Consider the following 19,706-nt stretch of genomic DNA (forward strand, 5'->3'; position numbering starts at 1 on the left):
TTTTTAGCACTGGCATAATGCCACAAGTGGAGAATTCGTACCTAACCTCATATGGTGGGTTGTAGTCAGAACTTTGTTTCATGCACAAAATTATTTAAAATGTTGTACAAAGTTAACTACAGGCTACATGTATAAGGTATATATGAAACATTAATGAATTTCTTGTTGAGATTTGGTTTCCATTCCCAAGGTATCTCATTTTGTAAGTGCAAATATTCTAAAATCCAAAAAAATCTGAAATCCAAAACCTTCTGGTCACAGGCATTTTGGATAAAGGGATATTTAACCTGTGCATTGCCAATTCTGTTCTTTTTACAATTCTTGGTAATTTCAATATGACTTTAGATGATCCTTTTAGTGCTTGGCATCTTGATTTGTTAAGTTCCTCTCCTTCAGTGACCTTATTCTTTACTGTACCTCAGCCATTTTTTCCGGTGTTCATTCCTTAGACCTTGTCATTGCAAGGAACTGTAGTCCTCAGCAATCCGGATTGCAAGACTTTCTCTTTCTGATACCACCTTCTTTCCTAATAAGTACCCTTAGATTCCCCAGTTAAGCCCTACAGTCTATTGTTGTTCGTGCACTCACTTTCTTACTTAACTGGTTGAAATTTCATAGTCACTCATCACAGTCCCTTTTTAATACCCTTCACTCCGCTGCTTCTTTCCTTCTTTATTTTGCTTGTTTGCACAATGCCAACTTACGATTCAGTTCTGCCTTCTCTCTTTCTAGAGCAGAGAAGCAAGTTCTACTGTATTCATGGGATCACTTCAGATACATGACCACTGTCCTCCAATAAGCTATTCATGGTAGCCACTGATCCTACTGTGTTTTCTTTTTCTTTTTTTTTTCTTTGAGTTGGAGTCTTTGTCACCCAGGCTGGAGTGCAGTGGCACCATCTCCACTCACCTTAACCTCCGCCTCCCGGGTTCCAGCGATTCTCATGCCTCAGCCTCCTGAGTAGCTGGGACTACAGGTGTGTACCACCATACCTGAGTAATTTCTGTATTTTTAGTAGACGGAGTTTCACCTTGAACTCCTGAACTCAAGTGATCTGCCTGCCTCGGCCTCCCAAAGTGCTGAGATTACAGGCGTGAGTCACCCTGCCTGGCCCATGCTGTTTTTCCTTAGTTCCTATATACTCGCAGTTGAATATTTTTTATTTTCCTCTCTCTCTTAAGCTCTGACACTGCCTCCCTTTCCTGATGACTTTGTGTCCTATTTTGTTGTGAAAATAGAAGCTGTAACAAGAGCTCTTTCCTGCTGTAGACACCCACCTCCACCCTCAGTGCCCAGACACCCTGCCTTTCCTCCCTGCCTGTGGGAGCTGCCTGTGTTCCTGATGGAGGCCAACTCCTCTGTTCAGGTGTTTCCATTTCCTCTTCCCATCCTCTGTCCGCTGCTCCAGGATATTACTCAAGCAACTCTACTTTTTCTTTCTTGTTAACATTAGTTTTGCCTCCTGGCAGCATGTGAAATGCTCTTATTTCATTCATCTTAAAATACAAAAGCCGCTACAGCCACCATCACCAATGAAACCACCCTTCCCTTTCATTTACTGCTCATTTTTTAACTCTTATAAACAGCAGCAATTCTTCAAAAAGCTGTTCTATTTATGGCCTCAAATTTCTTTCCTGGCCAGGTGTGGTGGCTCACACCTGTAATCCCAGCACTTTGGGAGGCCGAAGTGGGCGGATCACCTGAGGTCAGGAGTGCAAGAGACAAGCCTGACCAATATGGTTAAACCCTATCTCTACTAAAAGTACAAAAATTAGCTGGGTTTGGTGGCGGGCGCTTGTAGTCCCAGCTACTCAGGAGGCTGAGACATGAGAATTGCGTGAACCTGGGAGGTGGAGATTGCAGTGAGCCGAGTTGGCACCACCGCACTCAAGGTTGGGTAACAGAGTGAGACTCCGTCTCAAAAAAAAAAAAAAATTTTTTTTTTTCTTATTTCTTTCATCTTCTCTTTTGAACTGTATACTCAGGCCTTTGCCCTTTCTCTCCACTGCAGTTGTTTTTGTTGAGGTCATCAGTGGTCTCCTTGTTGCTGTGCCTGGTGGTCGATTCCCAGTACTCATGGTCTTTTCCCCACAGCATCCCTGACATGGCCCATCACTCTCTCCTCCATCATACGCTTGCTTCAAGGACAGCACACCTCCTTCTCGCATCTCTGGCTTCTTCACTTTTTATACTTCTTTGCCAGTTCTTAATTTTCCAGATCCCTGGATGTTGGAGTTCTCTGGGGTTCAGCCCTTCATTGTGTTTGCTCTTTACTCACACTTTTTTATGACCTTGTCCAGCCTTACGACTTTATGTGCCATCCGTATGTTGGTAACTTGCAAATTTATTATCTCTACCTGGATCTTGTCCTTGACCTCCAGCTTCTTATATCCAGCTGCCTACTCAGTATTGCTTCCGGGGTGTCTAAAAGGCATTTCAAACAGTGTAGATGTGGGGAATGGTGATTGTTCTTTGAAAGTTGTCCGGTAAGTCTTGGGAGTGGGAGGGGGGTAGTTACATTCCTCTAACATGTTACACAGGTATATGAATTCATTCCTACCATATAGATACTAATATATAAATCTTTATTTTTTCTTAAAAGTTATACATGCTTATTTTAAGTCTGAACTTTTTCTAAAGCTCCTTGGTTAACTTGGAAAATAATTTTCTTGGTGTGTTCATATTCTTTAGTCTAAAAGATCAAGCTGCTTTTTAAAAACAATGACAGACCCCCCCCCACCGGCCTTTTAATGGTTTATTTCCTCATTTCTAAACAGAGAAACATCTATTCTGGTTTGCTGTTACTAGTAGATACTGTTTGGGGTCCCTTAATGTCCTGCCATCCCCCACGATCTGTGTCTTAGTCTTGTGTGGAGCAAAATCTGCTGGCAGGAGGTGAATGTGCTTTGAGATCTGTAATTTTGGGGCTTCGAAAGCATTATTTAGTGAAAAATGTGAATGAGATAGTCTCTTGTCTACTTTCCTGATTCCTAGGTAGAATCAGGAATCAGGGAATTATAAGTAATTTGTTCCTTGTCTATTAGATTATGAATTCCATGAGGGTAGGAACACTGTTTTACTTCGTGTTACTTGGTATCACAATACCACATGTAATGCTTTATACATGGTGGACATTTATCAGATTTGTATGGGATTAAATGAAATTGAATTGTTGCTCAGAAGTGACTGAACTGTGATTAGATTCAATCAAGCAACTGTCAGTCAACTGTCCTCTTCTGCACCACACTGCTATACTGTGAGCTCTAGTGTCTTCATTCTGCTTCAAGAAAAATAAACCTAACTTGTTGTGGAGTGTGTGGGTATTATAAATGGATTTCTGCTGCAGTTTGTACAAGGTTCGTATTGGGTAACCTCTTTTTTCTCGAGATGGAGTTTTGCTCTTGTCACCCAGTGTGCAGTGCAATGGCATGATCTCGGTTCACTGCAACCTCTGCCTCCCAGGTTGGAGTGATTCTTTTGCCTCAGCCTCCCAGGTAGCTGAGATTACAGGCACACACCGCCACGCCCAGCTAATTTTTGTATTTTTGCTAGAGATGGGGTTTCACTATATTAGCCAGGCTGGCCTTGAACTCCTGACCTCAGGTGATCTGCCCGCCTCTGCCTCCCAAAGTGCTGGGATTACAGGCATGATCCACCATACCTGGCCCTCTTAATGGGTACCTTCTTGTAGCAATTTTGCAGTTGATTGTATATGTCTAATATAAACGTATTTTGTTGTCTTTACAAGGACCTGTTTTTGCTATTTTTTTATTTCCTGTGTTGAAAGAGCAGCCTGGTAGCATTTTGAAGTAGGTGATAGCACAGTGGAGCCGGAGCTTGCCTTTGATCTGTGTAGACATAAATCAAGAGCTTTTACTTATTTGTGGCATTATTTCAGATCAGATTTGGTTGCATATAACAGAAAAAGGCAAAATCAAATGGCTTAAACGGGGTTAAAGTTTATTTTTTCTCTTGTTTGGGAAGCCCAGAAGTTGCCAGATCACGGCTGATATAATCCTGATCTCTCTTGAGCATGGTTTAGTTTTATCGTCACTCGAGGCATGAGACAGAATGTGGCACTGTTCCATTTATCACACAGCACTGTCTCTGGTTGTAGAGACATTTTCCAGTGGTTGCATAGACTACTTTTGCTCACAGACCATTGGCTGGAATGGAGTTATGTGGTTACACCTAGTTGCAAGGGAGGCTTCTAAATCCTAAGGTTGGGAAATTGCTGTCTTTTGTTTTCAGAGGTCCATGTGTTGTTCTAGTACTTTACTATTACTGAGAACCAGTGGGAGAATGGCTAATGGAGGGTGGGGAGGAGCCCAGCTAGCCATTACTACTTGGATTATCAGTGGTTAGATGGATGTGTGCTTCATTTTTTTCTCCCTCAATTTACCAAAAGGTTACTTTGAATTTTTCTTAGCCAGGAGACAGCATTTAAGGCCACAGATTTGAAAATCATGTCTGATAAGGGACTTGTTTCTAGAATATAGAACCATTATAACTCAATAATATATAGACAAGTAACAATGAAATGGTCAAAAGAACTGAATTAGACATTTTTTCAGAGAAAATATACAAGTGGTTGCCTGGGTACAGTGGCCCATACCTGTAATCCCAGCACTTTGGGAGGCCGAGGTGGGCGGATCGCCTGAGGTCAGTAGTTGGAAACTAGCCTGGCCAACATGCTGAAACCCCGTCTCTACTAAAAATACAAAAATTAGCTGGGTGCGGTGGTGGGTGCCTGTAATCCCAGCTACTTAGGAGGCTGAGGCAGGAGAATCACTTGAACCCAGGAGGCGGAGGTTGCAGTGAGCTGAGATCACGCCATTGGACTCCAGCCTGGGCAACAGAACGAGACTCCCATCTCAAGAAAAAAAAAAAAAAAAAAAAAAACCGCTAGTGGCCAATAAACACATGAAAACACGCTTAATATTGTTAGCTGTTAGGGAAATGCAAGTCAAAACCACAATGAAATATCACTTTATACCTACTAGAATGGCTATAAATAAAAAGCCAGGTAATAACAAGTACTGGCAAGAATGTAGAGAAACTGAAATCCTCATACACTGAGAGTGAGAATTTAAATGGAATGCTGCTTTGGAAAACAGTTTAGCAGTTCTTCAGAAAATGAAATGTAACATTGCTATCTGACCCAGAAATTCTGCTCCTAGCTATACATTCAAGATAAATGAAAGCATATGTTTACACAAAAACTTGTGCATGAATGTTCATAGAAGCATTATTCGTAATAGCCAAAAAGTAGAAACAACCCAAATATCTATTAAGAGATTAATGGCTAAATGTGGTATAGTCATACGATGAAAAATTGATACATGCTACTGTATGAATGACACTCGAGAACATAATGCTAAGTGAAAGAAGCCAGTCATAAATGGCCATGTACATATGATTCCATTTATATGAAATGTGCAGGACAGATACATCTATATAGATAGAGAGTAAATGGGTGATTATCTAGGTCTAGAGGTTTGGAAAGAAATGGGAAGAGATGGCTGATGGGTACAGGTTTTCTTTTTACTTCCTAGGGTGATAAAAATGTTCTAAAATTGATTTTGGTGATGGTTATGCAATTCTGTGGATATGTTACAAGCTGTTGAACTGTACATTGTCAGTGGGTAAGTTTTATGGTGTGACTTACATCTCAATAAAGCTATTTTAAACAATGGAACACAGCTGCAGATAAATACCATAGCTAAAAGAAGGGTCTTAAATCACTGGGAACTATCACTACATGACGTCAGCCACATTTCAGAGACCATGGGCTGTGAAATGATTAAGTCACTCATTTTTTTAGGTTGGAGACATTGTATTTTGTATGGATGTTTTCTCCATGGCAAGCTGTAGTCTGTCAGGAGGTGTAGCTTTCTTCCCTGAAGGGTGGAATATCACCCTTCCCCCGCCCCAACAATTGTGTTATATAACATGCTGTTAGCTTCCTTGGCATGCTTGCTACATGCCACTTTGTGCTGTGACCCCCCCACACATTTACTTGATAAATAATTATCCGTTCTGTGAAAGTTCTCCCACACATCGCATTCAGGCACTGCTTAAAGAAAATGCTTCCCGTTTTGCTCTCGTTAATCTGACATTTCAAATACTACATTTGGTTTCATTTTGCCTGGTTCCCATATCACTCTTGAAAGGATGGCAAGATGCTTCTGACTTGTAGAAGTCACTTCTTTGTATTTTTATGTTGAAGAAGAGAGGAGGAAATCACCTGTGTATCTGAAGCATTAGGCGTTTTAGAGTGATTTTATACCAGCAACTTTATTCATCATCTGTTTGCATGATGCTGTACGGTTTCTCACTTTAAAAGAGTGAGTTAAGAGCATGTTGCCTTCAGAAGCCCATGCAATTTGACTGAATATGAGAATGTTTATGTAACACATTAACTGTACTAGTATTTGTAAACATTTTATAGAGCCTCACATCCAGGCACCTAGACAGTTGTTGACTGTTTTTGCCACTGAGGATACAACAATAAACTAGAAACTAAAAGACTTGAAATTAAGGGAACTCACAGACCAGGAAGATTTAGAAGCAAATAACAGTTCAAAGGTCTAAGGTGCTGTGGGAGATGAGCAGCATGGGGGAGTGTGGGGTTGGCTAGGAGAGCTTACTAAAGAAAGTGATTTCTTAAATTGACTCTTGAAGATTAGGTAACCAGTTTGGCGACTCAGAGGAAGGGGGGCCCAAGGCAAAAAGGAATCACAGGAAGTATGGAGAACACATGTTGAGACAATCCTTTAAGTCAGAGATTCTCAACTGTGGGTGATGTTGCTCCCAGGGGACATTGAGCAATATCTGGAGACTCTGATATAATGTATTTTAACTGTGTGTTTTGGGGCTGGGGGTTAGAGGAGGGCAGGGAGTTGCTACAGACACCTAGAGGGTAGAGGACAGCTGTGCTGCTGAACACCCTCCAGGGCACAGGGCAGGCTTCTGCAACAAAATATCATCTGGTCCAAAATGTCAGGAGTGCCACTGTTGAGAAGTCCTAGATTTAATGCATGTGATAAGATAGAGACCCCTGTAAATACTTGTGGAATTGAATGGAAGTAAACTTTTTTTTTTTTTTTTTTTTTGAGATGGAGTCTCGCCCCGTCCCCCAGACTGGAGTGCAATGGCATGATCTTGGCTCACTGCAACCTCTGCCATCCCAGGTTCTAACGATTCTCCTGCCTCAGCCTCCTGAGTAGCTGGGATTGCAGGTGTGAGCCACCGAGCCCAGCTAATTTTTGTATTTTTAAATAGAGGCGGAATTTCACCATGTTGGTCAGGCTGGTCTCGAACTCCTGACCTCAGGTGATCCACCTGCCTCAGCCTCCCAAAGTGCTGGGATTACAGTCATGAGCCACTGCACCCAGCAGGAAGTAAACTTTTTAAATGTAAATTTTTTTATGTAAGTGGAATTATACCTTTTATTGAAATATGTATATTTCAGTATATATAGAAATAGATACATTTCAATATATACAAATATGTATTTCTATATATATAAATACATATGTTTCAATAAATATAGAAATGTATATTTCAATATAGAAATATGTATATTTAAATATACGTATTTCAATATAGAAATACGTATATTTAAATATATGTATTTCAATAAAAAGTAACCATAGCTTAATTTGGTTATAGTATAAGCAATGAAGTAAAGCCAAATGGAAAGGGCTCTGTGTCTTGACTCTTCTGTGTGATTTGTTCAATGATGATCAGTTATTCAGGAACTACCAAGATACCAGTGTAGAAAGAAGAGCAAAGAAAGTTATTTTAAAAGAATTTTATTGGAACTTCCAGAACATGGAGTGGGTAGAATTAGAAACAGCATTTCTAGTATATAGGTGTCTGTGTTTTTCATAGAATGTAAGAATTTTCACTAAAGATGATATTGTTGATGGTGATGTATTGAAAGACACATTTTATATTGGCTCTGATATTTAAATGGAAATCTGAATTGACATGAATATGGATTTATTTTTAAATTGTATGCTGAAGGATATTGGAGCATGGGCCATAGAAAAATTTTTAACTTTTCTGAGTAAAGCCAGGATAAAATGTTTTGTACAAGAGTTTTTGTGGAGATACATTTTTATTAATCTTGCATAAATACTTTGGTGTGGGATTGCTCAGATATGGTATATGTATGTTTGACTTTTCAGGCAATTAAGGTTACAAAGTAATTTTACCCTCCCACCAGCAATGTATGAGAGTTCCATTTGCTCCACTTCCTTACTAACCTTTGGTTATGTTAATCTTTTTCATTTTAGCCAATTTTGACTAGTGATGTTGAGCAGTTCTTCCTGTGCTTATTGGCCATTTATGTTAATTCTGTCATGAAGTGTCTATTAAAATCTTTTGCACCTTTAAAAATTGTGTTGTTGGTCTTTTTGTTATTGAGTTGTAGGAATTCTTTAGAAACAAATCATTTACCACATATAATGTGAATATTTTCTCTGATCTGTGGCTTGCCTGTTTTTTTCTTCAGTGTCTTTTGATGAGAACATTTTAACTTGAAGTTGAATTTATCAGTTTAAAAAATTTTATTAGGGCTTTTTCCATCAAGAAATATTTTTTTTTTTACTCTAAGGTTTTGAATAAATTTCCCCATGTTTTCTTATAAAAGCTTTATAATTAGTCCATGACTCATGAAGATTTTTGGAGGATGTATGGTGTGAGACATGAGGGTTGAGGTTTATTTATTTTTTCCCCAGGTAAATAGCCAATATTTCCATCACCTTTTATTGATAAAGACTTTCCTCTCATTTAATTGTTTTGGCATCTTTCTAAAAAATCACTTGACTGTGCATCTGTAGGTCTATTTCTAGATTATTCTGTTGCATCTCTTTGTCCTTTTGCCAGTAACACACTTACCGTGATTATTGTATCGTTAGTCAGGTGGTATAAGTCCTCTCTGTTCTTTCTAAAACAATTTTGGCTATTGTAGGTCCTTGGTGTTTCCATATAAATTTTAGAATTAATTTATTTTTACAAGAAAATGTGCAAACCCATAGGTCAATATTGTGAATACAGAACCTTACAGTTCATGAACTTGATTTTCTATTTATTTAGATTTTCCATTTATCCCAGTAATGTTTTACAGTTTTCAGCATAGAAGTCATGGGCATTTTTTTTTTTTTTGGTGTTAAATTTTCCTAAATATTTTATGTTTCTGCATGATAATTTAAAGTGATATTTGTTTCACCTTTAATTTCCAACTGTTCGCTATTAGCATGTAGAAACATACTTGGTTTTTGTATCTTACAATATTGCTAAGTGCACTTATTAGTTCTATTAGTTCTGGCAGTTTCTTTAGGATTTTTAAATGTACACAGTGCTTTTTTTGTTTTATATGTGATAAAAACAGCATTAGGGCCAGGCATGGTGGTTGACACGTATAATCTCAGCACTTTAGGAAGCTGAGGCAGGAAGATCACTTGAGCTCAGGGTTAGAGACCAACCTGGGCAACATAATGAGATAATGAGACCCTGTCTCTTTAAAAAAAGAAAAAAATAAAATAGCCAGGTATGGTGGTGTGTGCATGTAGTCCCAGCTACTCAGGAGGCTGAGATGGGAAGACAGCTTGAGCCCAGGAGGTTCAAATCTGCAGTGATCCATAATTGTGTCACTGTACTCCAGCCTGGGCAACAGAGCGAGACCCTGTCTCAAAAAAAAGACAGCTTGATTTCTTCCTTTCCCATCTGTGTGCTTTTTAGTTTTTTTACTTGTCTGCCTACACTGCCTGAGATTGCCTGTACAATGTTTGACAGAAATGGTGTTGTTGACCATCTTACCTTGTTCCTGATCTTATTAGGAAAAGTGTTCATTATTTTACTTTAAAGTGTGTCATGAGCTGAAAATTGCTTGTAGATGTCCTTTTCATTTTGAGGAAGTTTTTATTCCCAGTTTTAAGCATGAATTGGTTGGAATTTTGACAAAATGTTTCTCAGTGTCTGTTGAAATCATTAAATATGTTTCTTTAATCTTTGGATATGTATTACACTGAATTTTGTAAGTTAACCTCACATTCCTGAGATTAAACTCTACTTGGTCATGATGTACTAGCCTTTTGTACACTGCTTCATCCATTTTGCTAGTATTCGATTAAGGATTTTTACATTTATGTTAATGAGAGATATGTGGGATATGATCTTCATTTTTAGTGTCCTTGTCTGATTTTGGTACCAAATTGGTATTATTGGTATTAAGTCATATTGGTATTAAGTGTTTGAGGTAATTCACCTGTGAAGCCATCTTTGCCTAGAGTTTTCTTTGTGAGAAGTTTAAAAATTTTTAATTCATTTTATCTAGAGGATATAATGATACTCAGATTTCCTATTTTTCTTGGGTTTTGATAAATTGTGGTTTTCAAGGAATTTGTTTTCTCTAAGTTGTTGACTTTATTGGCATAAATGTCATATCAGCTTGTTGCTTTCATACCTGTAGGATTTATAATGGTAACTCTTATGCTGGGTAGGGATTTTTGTTTCATATTTTCTTGAGAGAGGTTTATAGTTTTGGTAATATTTTCCGAGAATCTGTATTATCCACTTTTTATTTTATTCATTTCTGAATTTCTTTTTTTTTTAACTTTGCATTTAATTTGTTTTTCTTTTCATTCCCTAAGTTAGCACATATCATTAATTTTACACCTTATTTTTGAGGTGGGCATTTGAATCCATACATTTTCTAAGAACTGTTTCAGCTTGCATTCCACAAATTTTGATTTGCTTTTATTACAGTTCAGTTAAAAATAATTTATTTCCTTATGTGATTAGGCTATAGATCGAAAACATGTGATATTTAGAAGTGTTTTTTAAAAATTCCAAATGGCTGGAGATATTCCACATGTCATATTGTTGCTTTTTTTCTACTTAAGTACCCTTGGTCAGAGAAAACACAGTTTATATTCTATCAATATGTATCAAATGTTGAAAGAAATTTTTTGCATGTGTGCATATTGTCTTAATGACCTTTTTATGAAATATCTCTCTGTGCTAATAATTACCTTGAAGTCTACCTTCTGATAGTAATATAGCTACACTTGCTTCTTATATTGTTTGTACAGCATATCTTTTTTCATCCTTTTCCTTTTATCTGATTCTTTGTTTGAACTTTTTTTATGAACAGCATATAATTGAGTTCTGTTTTTAAAAATTATGTTAGCCATTGCTTTTTAATCAGAGTTTTAGTTTATATGTAATAATTATTTTATTATTATTATTTTTTAGAGATGGGGTTTTGCTATGTTGCCCAGACTGGTCTTGAACTCCTGACTTCAAGCCATCTTCCTTCCTTGGCTTCCTAAAGTGTTGGGATTACAGGCATGAGCCACTATGCCCACCTGATCCATATATAATTTTTGATATGTATGGGCTTAAATCTGCCATCTTGATTTTGATTTCTAGTTTCCATGTTTGCTTTCCTTCATTTTTTGCTGTTGCCTTTTCTATTGATTTTTACTTAGGCCTTTTAGTGTATTTTTTAGATAGTGTCTCAGAGTATAACATGCATTTAAAAATAATCATAGTATCTGCCTTCTCAAAACAAAAAGACCCTTAGAACAGTGGACGACTTCCAATCATCCTTTTGCTCTCTGTGCTCTTGTTATTATATATGCTAATTCTACATACACTATGAATGTGGGAACTACATAGTATTTGAACTACATATGTTATGAAGTAATTATACATGACTACTTTTACTTTATGAAACCAATAATCAGTGGTCTTTTAAAGAAATTTACTGTTTATTTACATACGGGTATAGGCTCACATATGGGTGCAACTATTTTGGCCATTTTTTTTTTTTTTTTTTTGGAGACGGAGTCTTGCTTATATTTGTTCTTTCTGATTTTCTTTATTCTTTTTTGCAAAACTGGGTTTTTATTTTGTTCCATTTCTTCTAAGTTCCTTAGGCTGCCTTTAGTTTGAGCATTTCTTATAATGCAGGTCTGCTAGAGAAGACTTCTTCCCTATTTTGTCTGTGTGAAAATGTCTTTTATATTGCCTTCATTTTTGATGGATATAGAATTATTTTCATAGATTTCCCTTTATACATTTTAAAGAAGTCATTTCATTGTCTTCAGGCTTCCATTTATTTTCTGATGATAAGTTATCCATTTTTCTTACCAGTCTCTCCTCTCTCCTCTGTCATCTTTTTCTCTTGCTGCTTTCAGGATTTCTTTTAAATAATTTTATGATTTTTTTTTTGTTTGTTTTGCCTTGCCCAGGATTCCATTGAGGTTCTTGGATGTGTAGGTTTGATATTTCTTATTACCAGGTTTAGAAAATCTTAGTCATTATCTCTTCAAATGTTTCCTCCATTTTCTGTTTATTTTTTTGGGATTCGAATTAACTTACGTTAGCGCATTAGAGCATTTGATGCTGCCCCTGGAGATTTCAGATTCTCTGTTTCAATTTTTCCCACCTGATTTCCATTTGTGTGTGTTTGGATCATTTCTATCGACCCATCTTCAAAACCATTCAGTAAGTCTCTAGGAAGTTTCAAACTTTCCCACGTCTTCCTGTCTTCTTCTGGGCCCTCCAAACTGTTTCAACCTCTGCCTAGGTTATCTTTAGAGAGAAAGAGAGAGAGGGGTGGGTTGGGGAACTGCCATACACTTTTAAACCACCAGATCTTATGAGAACTCACTCACTATCAGGAGAGCAGCACGGGGAAACCACTCCCGTAATCCAATCACCTTACAACAGATCCCTTCCTCGACATATGGGGATTACAATTCAAGAAACACTCCAGGCAGGCCATGCTATCTCTGAGTAGGACAAAGAGTACATGGATATGAGTAGCCCCTCAGATCCACCACAGGGCGGTCTCTCAGTCCTGCTCTCAGACTTCCTCATGAGCACTTGAGATCCCACAGACAAGAGTTGGAGGGCGGGTTCAGACTCACTTTGTGTCTAGGACTCCTAGGAATTCTAAACCATCACACCAGCCTGTGTTCTACCTTTAAAATTTTGTTAAAATTCCACTGTTTTGTCTGTGATGATTTCCTGTTTGTCTTACTGCTCCACCATGGATGAAAGCAGCTGGTGTGTGTGTGTGTGTGTGTGTGTGTGTGTGTGTGTATATGTCTGTGCCTATGCCTGTGTCTCTGTGTCTTTGTATTCTGTCGAGGGAATGGTTTGTCACTCTTTGGATTTTCATTCATTAGGTCTTTTTTACATCTTTGCTCTTAAATGAGTTTCTGTAAAACAATGATTTTATAGGTTCTCCATCTTGTTCTTACTGGTAAAGTGGGAATGATGTTCTCTCATAATTTTTTACATTCCAGATGGGAGCAACAGTTCTCTAATGATTAATAGCTTGAAATCACTTTCATTGGAACATATAATCTTCTGACTGTCATTGCTCATGTGCTCTGTTTGAAACTTTTTTTTTTGGTGGACAGAAGAAAGAAGTTACATAAAGACTTGACCTTGAGTAAAACTAGGCAACATGCTTTTGTCATCTCTGAAAAAAATGCATGATTCATAGATTTATACTTTGTTTTTTTCCCAGAAACCCTATGAGAAACTGATTACATTTCTATAACTTTAAAAACTTTTTTTGGCTTCAGTAGTTTCCCCTTCTCATAATAAAATGTAGGGCAGAACTTGTTACATGCTGGTTTGGTTTTTTTCTTTTCCCTTTTCAACATTCCTCTTAGAAAAGCAATAGAATATTCCTGATTGTTACCATTATAAGTTTTGGTACCTGCTTCTTTGTTTATTCACTTAATAGCTCCTCTATTTACAATAATGTCTCCTTAGACTTGTGAATGTTTCTCTCTGCTTTTTTCTTTGTGTATTTTCCGAAATTTATAAGCTCAGTAATCTGTCACTTAAAACGCAAGGGTAAAACCTGTCTTCTACATGGTTTGATAGAGCTATAGAACATGCAGTTGAAAGAGACTTAAATAGATACAGAGTGAAATGTAGAATACAGATAATAGGCAGTTTCTTATGCTTGGGCTCAGGGTAGTGGCTGATTGGTAATAGCATGTAATTGTATTTGTATTTTTTTTGAATGAATGAATGAAAAAAAGAGGTTGTGATGCTGGTTTATGAACTTCAGTTCTTTTATTCTTAGGAATTATTTTAAAAAGAATTTATGAATTTAAGAACTTGTTTGTTTCTTCAGATTCCAATTCCCAAACTTACGTACTACAGATAATAAGTAGGGTTTTAGATAAAGATTATCCTGGCAACTTGCCCCTTTTCACCTGGTTTATTTTTTTCCTTCACGAAATTTATACTTTTGCCTTTGTATTCATCAGGAATCAGTTCTGACTTGCTGTGTGTGATGAGTTATCCAGAGCTTAAAATGGTATCTGGAACTCAGTAGGTACTCAGATTGTAGTTTGGTTGAAATGAATTATTAGGTGAGTAAGAAAATGGCAGTGTTCTCAGATGAACCAGTATAATCCATTGCAGCAATATGGTTCCAACAACCCCCAGTCAGAACTTTCTCAGTTCTAATTCTTGCTCTAGTGGAGTCACTAATGTTATCTTAGCTTCTCCATGAAACGAATATATGATTGGTATTTTTTGCCTCCTTCCTTCCTTTCCACCCTTCTCTGTCTATCTATAAATAAATTAAAAACAACAACAACAACAACAACAACAACAACAACAAAAACCGCCTTGAGACAGGTTCTTGTTATTTTGCCCAGGCTGGTCTCAAACTCCTGGGTTCAGGCAATCCTCCTACCTCAGCTTCCCGAAGTTTGTTTTTTATTTAAGTGCAAATAATCCAATATACTTTGTAAAGTTTTCTGTTCTTTACTATTCTGAGATTTCACCGTATTTCCTTTACATCCATTAAATTTTATTAATAAAATATGTCCTTTGTTTCCAAAACTACAGAATTTTTATATTTTGGTTTAACAGTGTGATGCGATTGATTCTGCAGTTTGAAATGTGTCCAATGTTTCTCAAAGTCTCATTCTTTCTTAGTGATGTCCTAGCAATTGATTATTAGAAAAGAAAAACTTGAGAAATTCGAAATGGTTGAAACATGTTCTAGCACACGTTTTATTTTTCCAACACTAATGCTTTAGAGGCAGGGAATCAGTAAATAGAAAATGAATATGAGCAGTCTTTGTGAGAGGATGGGAACCCAGCCTTACTTAATACTGGTGGCTGATCCCTTTAATGTAAAAGTAATGCGTTGCAAGTGTGAAGTGTTCTGAAGAATGTATAGTGTGATGAGTTAATTCTCAGTAGTAGAACTGTTTTGAGTTATTGTTACATTATTTGCCAAAATATAAACAAGGAAATTCTTTCCTTGTGGATGATCCATTTCTACTTAATCTCTTATCTTTCAACGAATTTGTTCTCTTCTGGCTTCTGCAAAGGGCTGTGTGGCTCAAGTTTGAGTCATTGTGCTTGGAGGCAAGACATATAATAATACTTTACTTTTATGCTTCTTTGGATTTTTATCCAGAAATAATATGGCTGTTTGATCTGAAGCCTGATAATTGGTTTTTCCCTTACTTCAGTATTGATACTTCTAGTCATAACGCTTTAAGCCCTTCATCATTCAACAGTTATTTCTGTGTTTTAGGTTACTAGAATCAGTCATTCTTCTTTCTGTCCAGCATCTCTATTTGCTGCTCTATGTGTCACTGGTGAAGAATATACATCCATCTATCTTGAGTTTATATTATTTTTCCTCCACATATGAGCATCAGTGGAAAACTTTAGGGGAAAACAAAAAGGAACTAGAGAGGACAAAGAATTTTCTGAGACTCATGGTCTGACTTTGAGAGTGTATCAGGTCCTTACTTGCTACATTGGTTCATGGTTTTCACTGATTTCCTTTACTAGTTACTGATGGTATATTGTAGTTGACCTGTCTTCTATTTGTTATTCTTGGAGCAACAGCTTTCATACTTATCATTTTGTTGCCCATGGCATGTAGAAGCACTTCCGGAATATTTCCTGAGCCCATTCATTGTTTCTTTTTTCATTTTTGCCATTCTGTATCCTTTTAGTCCTTTAATATTTTTTTACAGTCAAGTCTTGCCTATCTTCAGTCCATTCTCCACCCAGCAACCAGACTGTTCATGTACAATTTTAACCTGATCTGGCTATTCCCCTACTAAAAACCTTTAGTGGCACTTAGGATAAATTAAATCCTTAGCATAGTGTATTAGTTCATTCTCACACTGCTACAAGAACTGCCTGAGATTGGGCATTTTATAAAGAAAAGACGTTTAGGCCAGGTGTGGTGGCTCAATCCTGTAATCCCAGCACTTTAGGAGGCCTAGGCAGGCCGATCACCTTGTCATGAGTGACCTGGTCAGGAGTTTGAGACCAGCCTGGCCAACATGGAGAAATGCGTCTCTACTAAAAATAGAAAAACTAGCTGGGCGTAGTGGCTGGGCACCTGTAATCCCAGTTACTCAGACACTGAGGTAGGAGAATTGCTTGAACCTGGGAGGCGGAGGTTGCAGTAAGCCAAGATTGCACCGCTGTACTCCAGTCTGGGAGACAGAGCGAAACTCCATCTCAAAAATAAAGAAGGGAAGGGGAAGGGAGGTTTAATTGACTTAGTTTTGCAGGGTGTACAGAAACAGGAGGCATGGGTGGGGAGGCCTCAGGAAACTTACAATCATGGCAGAAGGCAAAGGGGAAGCCAGCCTGTCTTACGTGGCCAGATCAGGAGGAAGTGGGGTGGCGGGGAGTTGGGGGTGCTATATACTTTCCAACAGCCAGATCTTGTGAGAACTCTATCATGAAAACAAGAAGGGGGAAGTCTACTCCTATGATCCTGTCACCTCCCACCAGGCCCCTGTTCCAACTTTGGGAATTGCAAATGCTACATGAGATTTGGGTGGGGACACAGAGCCAAAGCATCCCACATGGCCAGGGAGGCCCTGTGTGGCTGGACTCCAGCCTGCCTCCGCAGCTTTCTCTTGTGCCAGTCTCCAGCAGGCTCATGGCGCCAGTGAGGAGGCTGGTCTTAACTCCTCCAGAGTGTGCTTTTGGTCTCCTATGCCACCCTCTCGGCTTAGAGGACAACTCTGCATTCAAAAAAAACTTTTCTGAGAGAGAACTTTTTAAAGAGTAGTTTTCAGTTCACAGTCAAACGAGGAAGATAGAGATTTTCCTTATTCCCTCCGACTCCCACGCATGCATAGCCTTCCCCATTATCAACACCCCCACCAGAATGCTGCATTTGTTAGAATTGAGGAATCTGCCTTGACATACCATAATCACCCAAAATTCATAGTTTACATTAGGGCTCACTCTTGGGTTGTACATTCTGTGGGTTTGGCCAAATGTATACTGAATGTATCCACCATTCTAGTATCATACAGAAGATTTCACTGACCTAAAAAGCTTGTACTCCACCTGTCCATCCCTTTCCCTCCAGTCCCTGGCAACCAGTGATCTTTTCACTGTTTCTGTAGTTTGACCTTTTCCAGAGTGTCATCTACTTGAATCACAAAGTATGTAGACTTTTCAGATAGGCTTCTTTCACTGACTAGCATACATTTAAGCTCTCTCCATGTTTTTTCATGGCTCAGTAGCTCATTTCTTTTTAGCACTGAGTGATACTCCATCGTCAGCATGTACTACAGTTTTATTCATTCACCTAGTGAGGACATCTTGGCTCCTTCAAAGTTTTGGCAGTTGTGAGTCAAACAAAATTTGGTAGTTGTGAATAAACATCCATGTGCAGGTTCTTGTGTAGACATAGTTTTCAACTCCTTTAGGTAACTACCAAGGAATGTGACTGCTCTGTCCTACGGTAAGAGTATTTTTACTTTTGTAAGAAACAACCAGACTTTGAAAGTGTACCATTTTGCATTGCCACCAGCAGTGAATAAGAGTGCCTGTTACTCCACATCTTCTTTAACATTTGGTGGTCTCAGTGTTTTGGATTTTGGCTATTCTGATGAGTGTGTTGTATTTCATTTTGATTTGCCTTTCCTTGATGACATCTGATAGCGTGCATCTTTTCTTAGCACTCCTCTGCCATTTGTATATTCATATGTATATCCCTTGTGACCCAATAATTCCATTTCTTGATATATACCCAAAAGAATTGAAAGCAGGGGCCTAAACAGATATTTGTACATCCATGTTCATAGCAGCACTGTTCGCAGCCGGCAAAAGGTGGAAGGAACCCAAGTGTCTCCGGATGTTGTGAATGGATAAGAAAAATGTGGTATATACACATACAATGGAATATTAGGCTTTTATTTAGCAGTTGAAAGTTACTCTTCAATGGGTACAGAGTTTTAGTTTTGCAAGATGAAAAAAGTTCTGTTAATGCATGGTGGTGATGGTTATGTAACATTGGGAACATATGTAATGCCACTGAACTCTACACTTAAAAATGGTTAAGATGATAAACTTTAGGTTACATGTATTTTACCACAGTTAAAAGTAAAAAATAAAAATAAAAAATAAAGAAATGAAAACAAAAACTTACCATAGTTAAATCTTAGGAAAAACTTGCCTTTTAGTGGCCAAGGGGTAACCTGATCTGTTACTGGTGTCTTTCAGGCCTGGCGTTTCCTTGACCATGCAGGCATTTTCCGAAGAGGAAAGGAAGCAGTGGTTGGAAGCTCTGGGTGGAAAGGAAGCTGTAAGAATAATCAATGGTTGAGTTTTATTTCAAAGCCTTTAGAGTTGACTTGCATTCATTTTAGTGTTATTTTTGTGTAGTATTTGAGAAAAGTTCCCTGCTGAAACAGGTATTCCAAAAATCATCTTGGAAGCATTCAACATTCTAGTAACTTGGCTTGGGCAAGCAGCAGTACATATAAGACTGGCGTATCATTAGTTTTTATTTCTGTATTTTCTTGACTTGCTACTCTGATTTGCTTTGCTTGAGGAAGTCATCTAAATTCTCAGTTTTGTCTTTCCTACTTGACAGTACTTTGGGTGATGAACACAATAAATGTCTGCAATGCATTTTGATCTCAGTGGAGACGGAACAGGAAATGTGAGACCAGGCAATATTATAAGTGACTGCTGTAATTATTTTGCTTTGATATAACAATTTAAACTTTCATCTAGTGGTTTACAGAATACAGTATTATGTAGCCTTAGTGAATGGGCCTCTGTATTCAGAGCACTTTGAGGAATAAATTGAAGGTAGTGGTATAGATCCAGAGGCACCAGGATTCAGTCTGTTGGCCACTATTGAAGCACTACTTTCATTTTGGTGGACTAGTGGCTTTTGAGAGTTGAGAATTTGGCACATGATGTATTGGGGATTTAGTGAGGATAATGATAGAAAACACCACAGAACCAATTTAAATAAACTCGACTTAAAGTATTATGTATGACTCTAAATAAATTGCCATTGCAGGTACCAGGCAGGCTTATCTGGAAAGCATTTGCCAGTTCAGCAGTGTTGAGGACAAAAAAACCAGAAAGAACATGGTTTGAAAGTAGAGGAGGTATCATCTACAGCAGAAACAGATTCAGAATAGAGCTTATGAAATGGGCAGAAGCTAATGTTATCTCGTGGTAACAGCGCATGGGTGGGTGTATAGGAAACGAGAGCAAGGAGGCTGATCAGCAATGTGTGTGGCAATCTTGAAGTACTTGGAAAATGAAAACCCAAATTAACATAGTATAAAAATTGATTCTATATTGGGGAATGTATCACTCTTACACCAAAAAAAAAAAAAAAAAAAAAAAAAAAA

General features: G+C 37.9%; 1 protein-coding gene across 1 annotated transcript in view; it reads left to right on the forward strand.

Annotated features, from left to right (window-relative positions):
• Window positions 1-19,706, forward strand: part of ARHGAP10 (Rho GTPase activating protein 10) — a 341,688-nt gene that overhangs the window by 156,495 nt on the left and 165,487 nt on the right. Inside the window, exon 11 of the mRNA XM_017850073.1 lies at window positions 18,556-18,637. Within this exon, the coding sequence (XP_017705562.1) occupies window positions 18,556-18,637 (82 nt within the window). The remainder of the gene's footprint in view (window positions 1-18,555; window positions 18,638-19,706) is intronic.

Source organism: Rhinopithecus bieti, unplaced genomic scaffold, assembly GCF_001698545.2.
Source record: "Rhinopithecus bieti isolate Rb0 unplaced genomic scaffold, ASM169854v2 scaffold_32105, whole genome shotgun sequence".
In the NCBI taxonomy this organism is placed as follows: domain Eukaryota; kingdom Metazoa; phylum Chordata; class Mammalia; order Primates; family Cercopithecidae; genus Rhinopithecus; species Rhinopithecus bieti.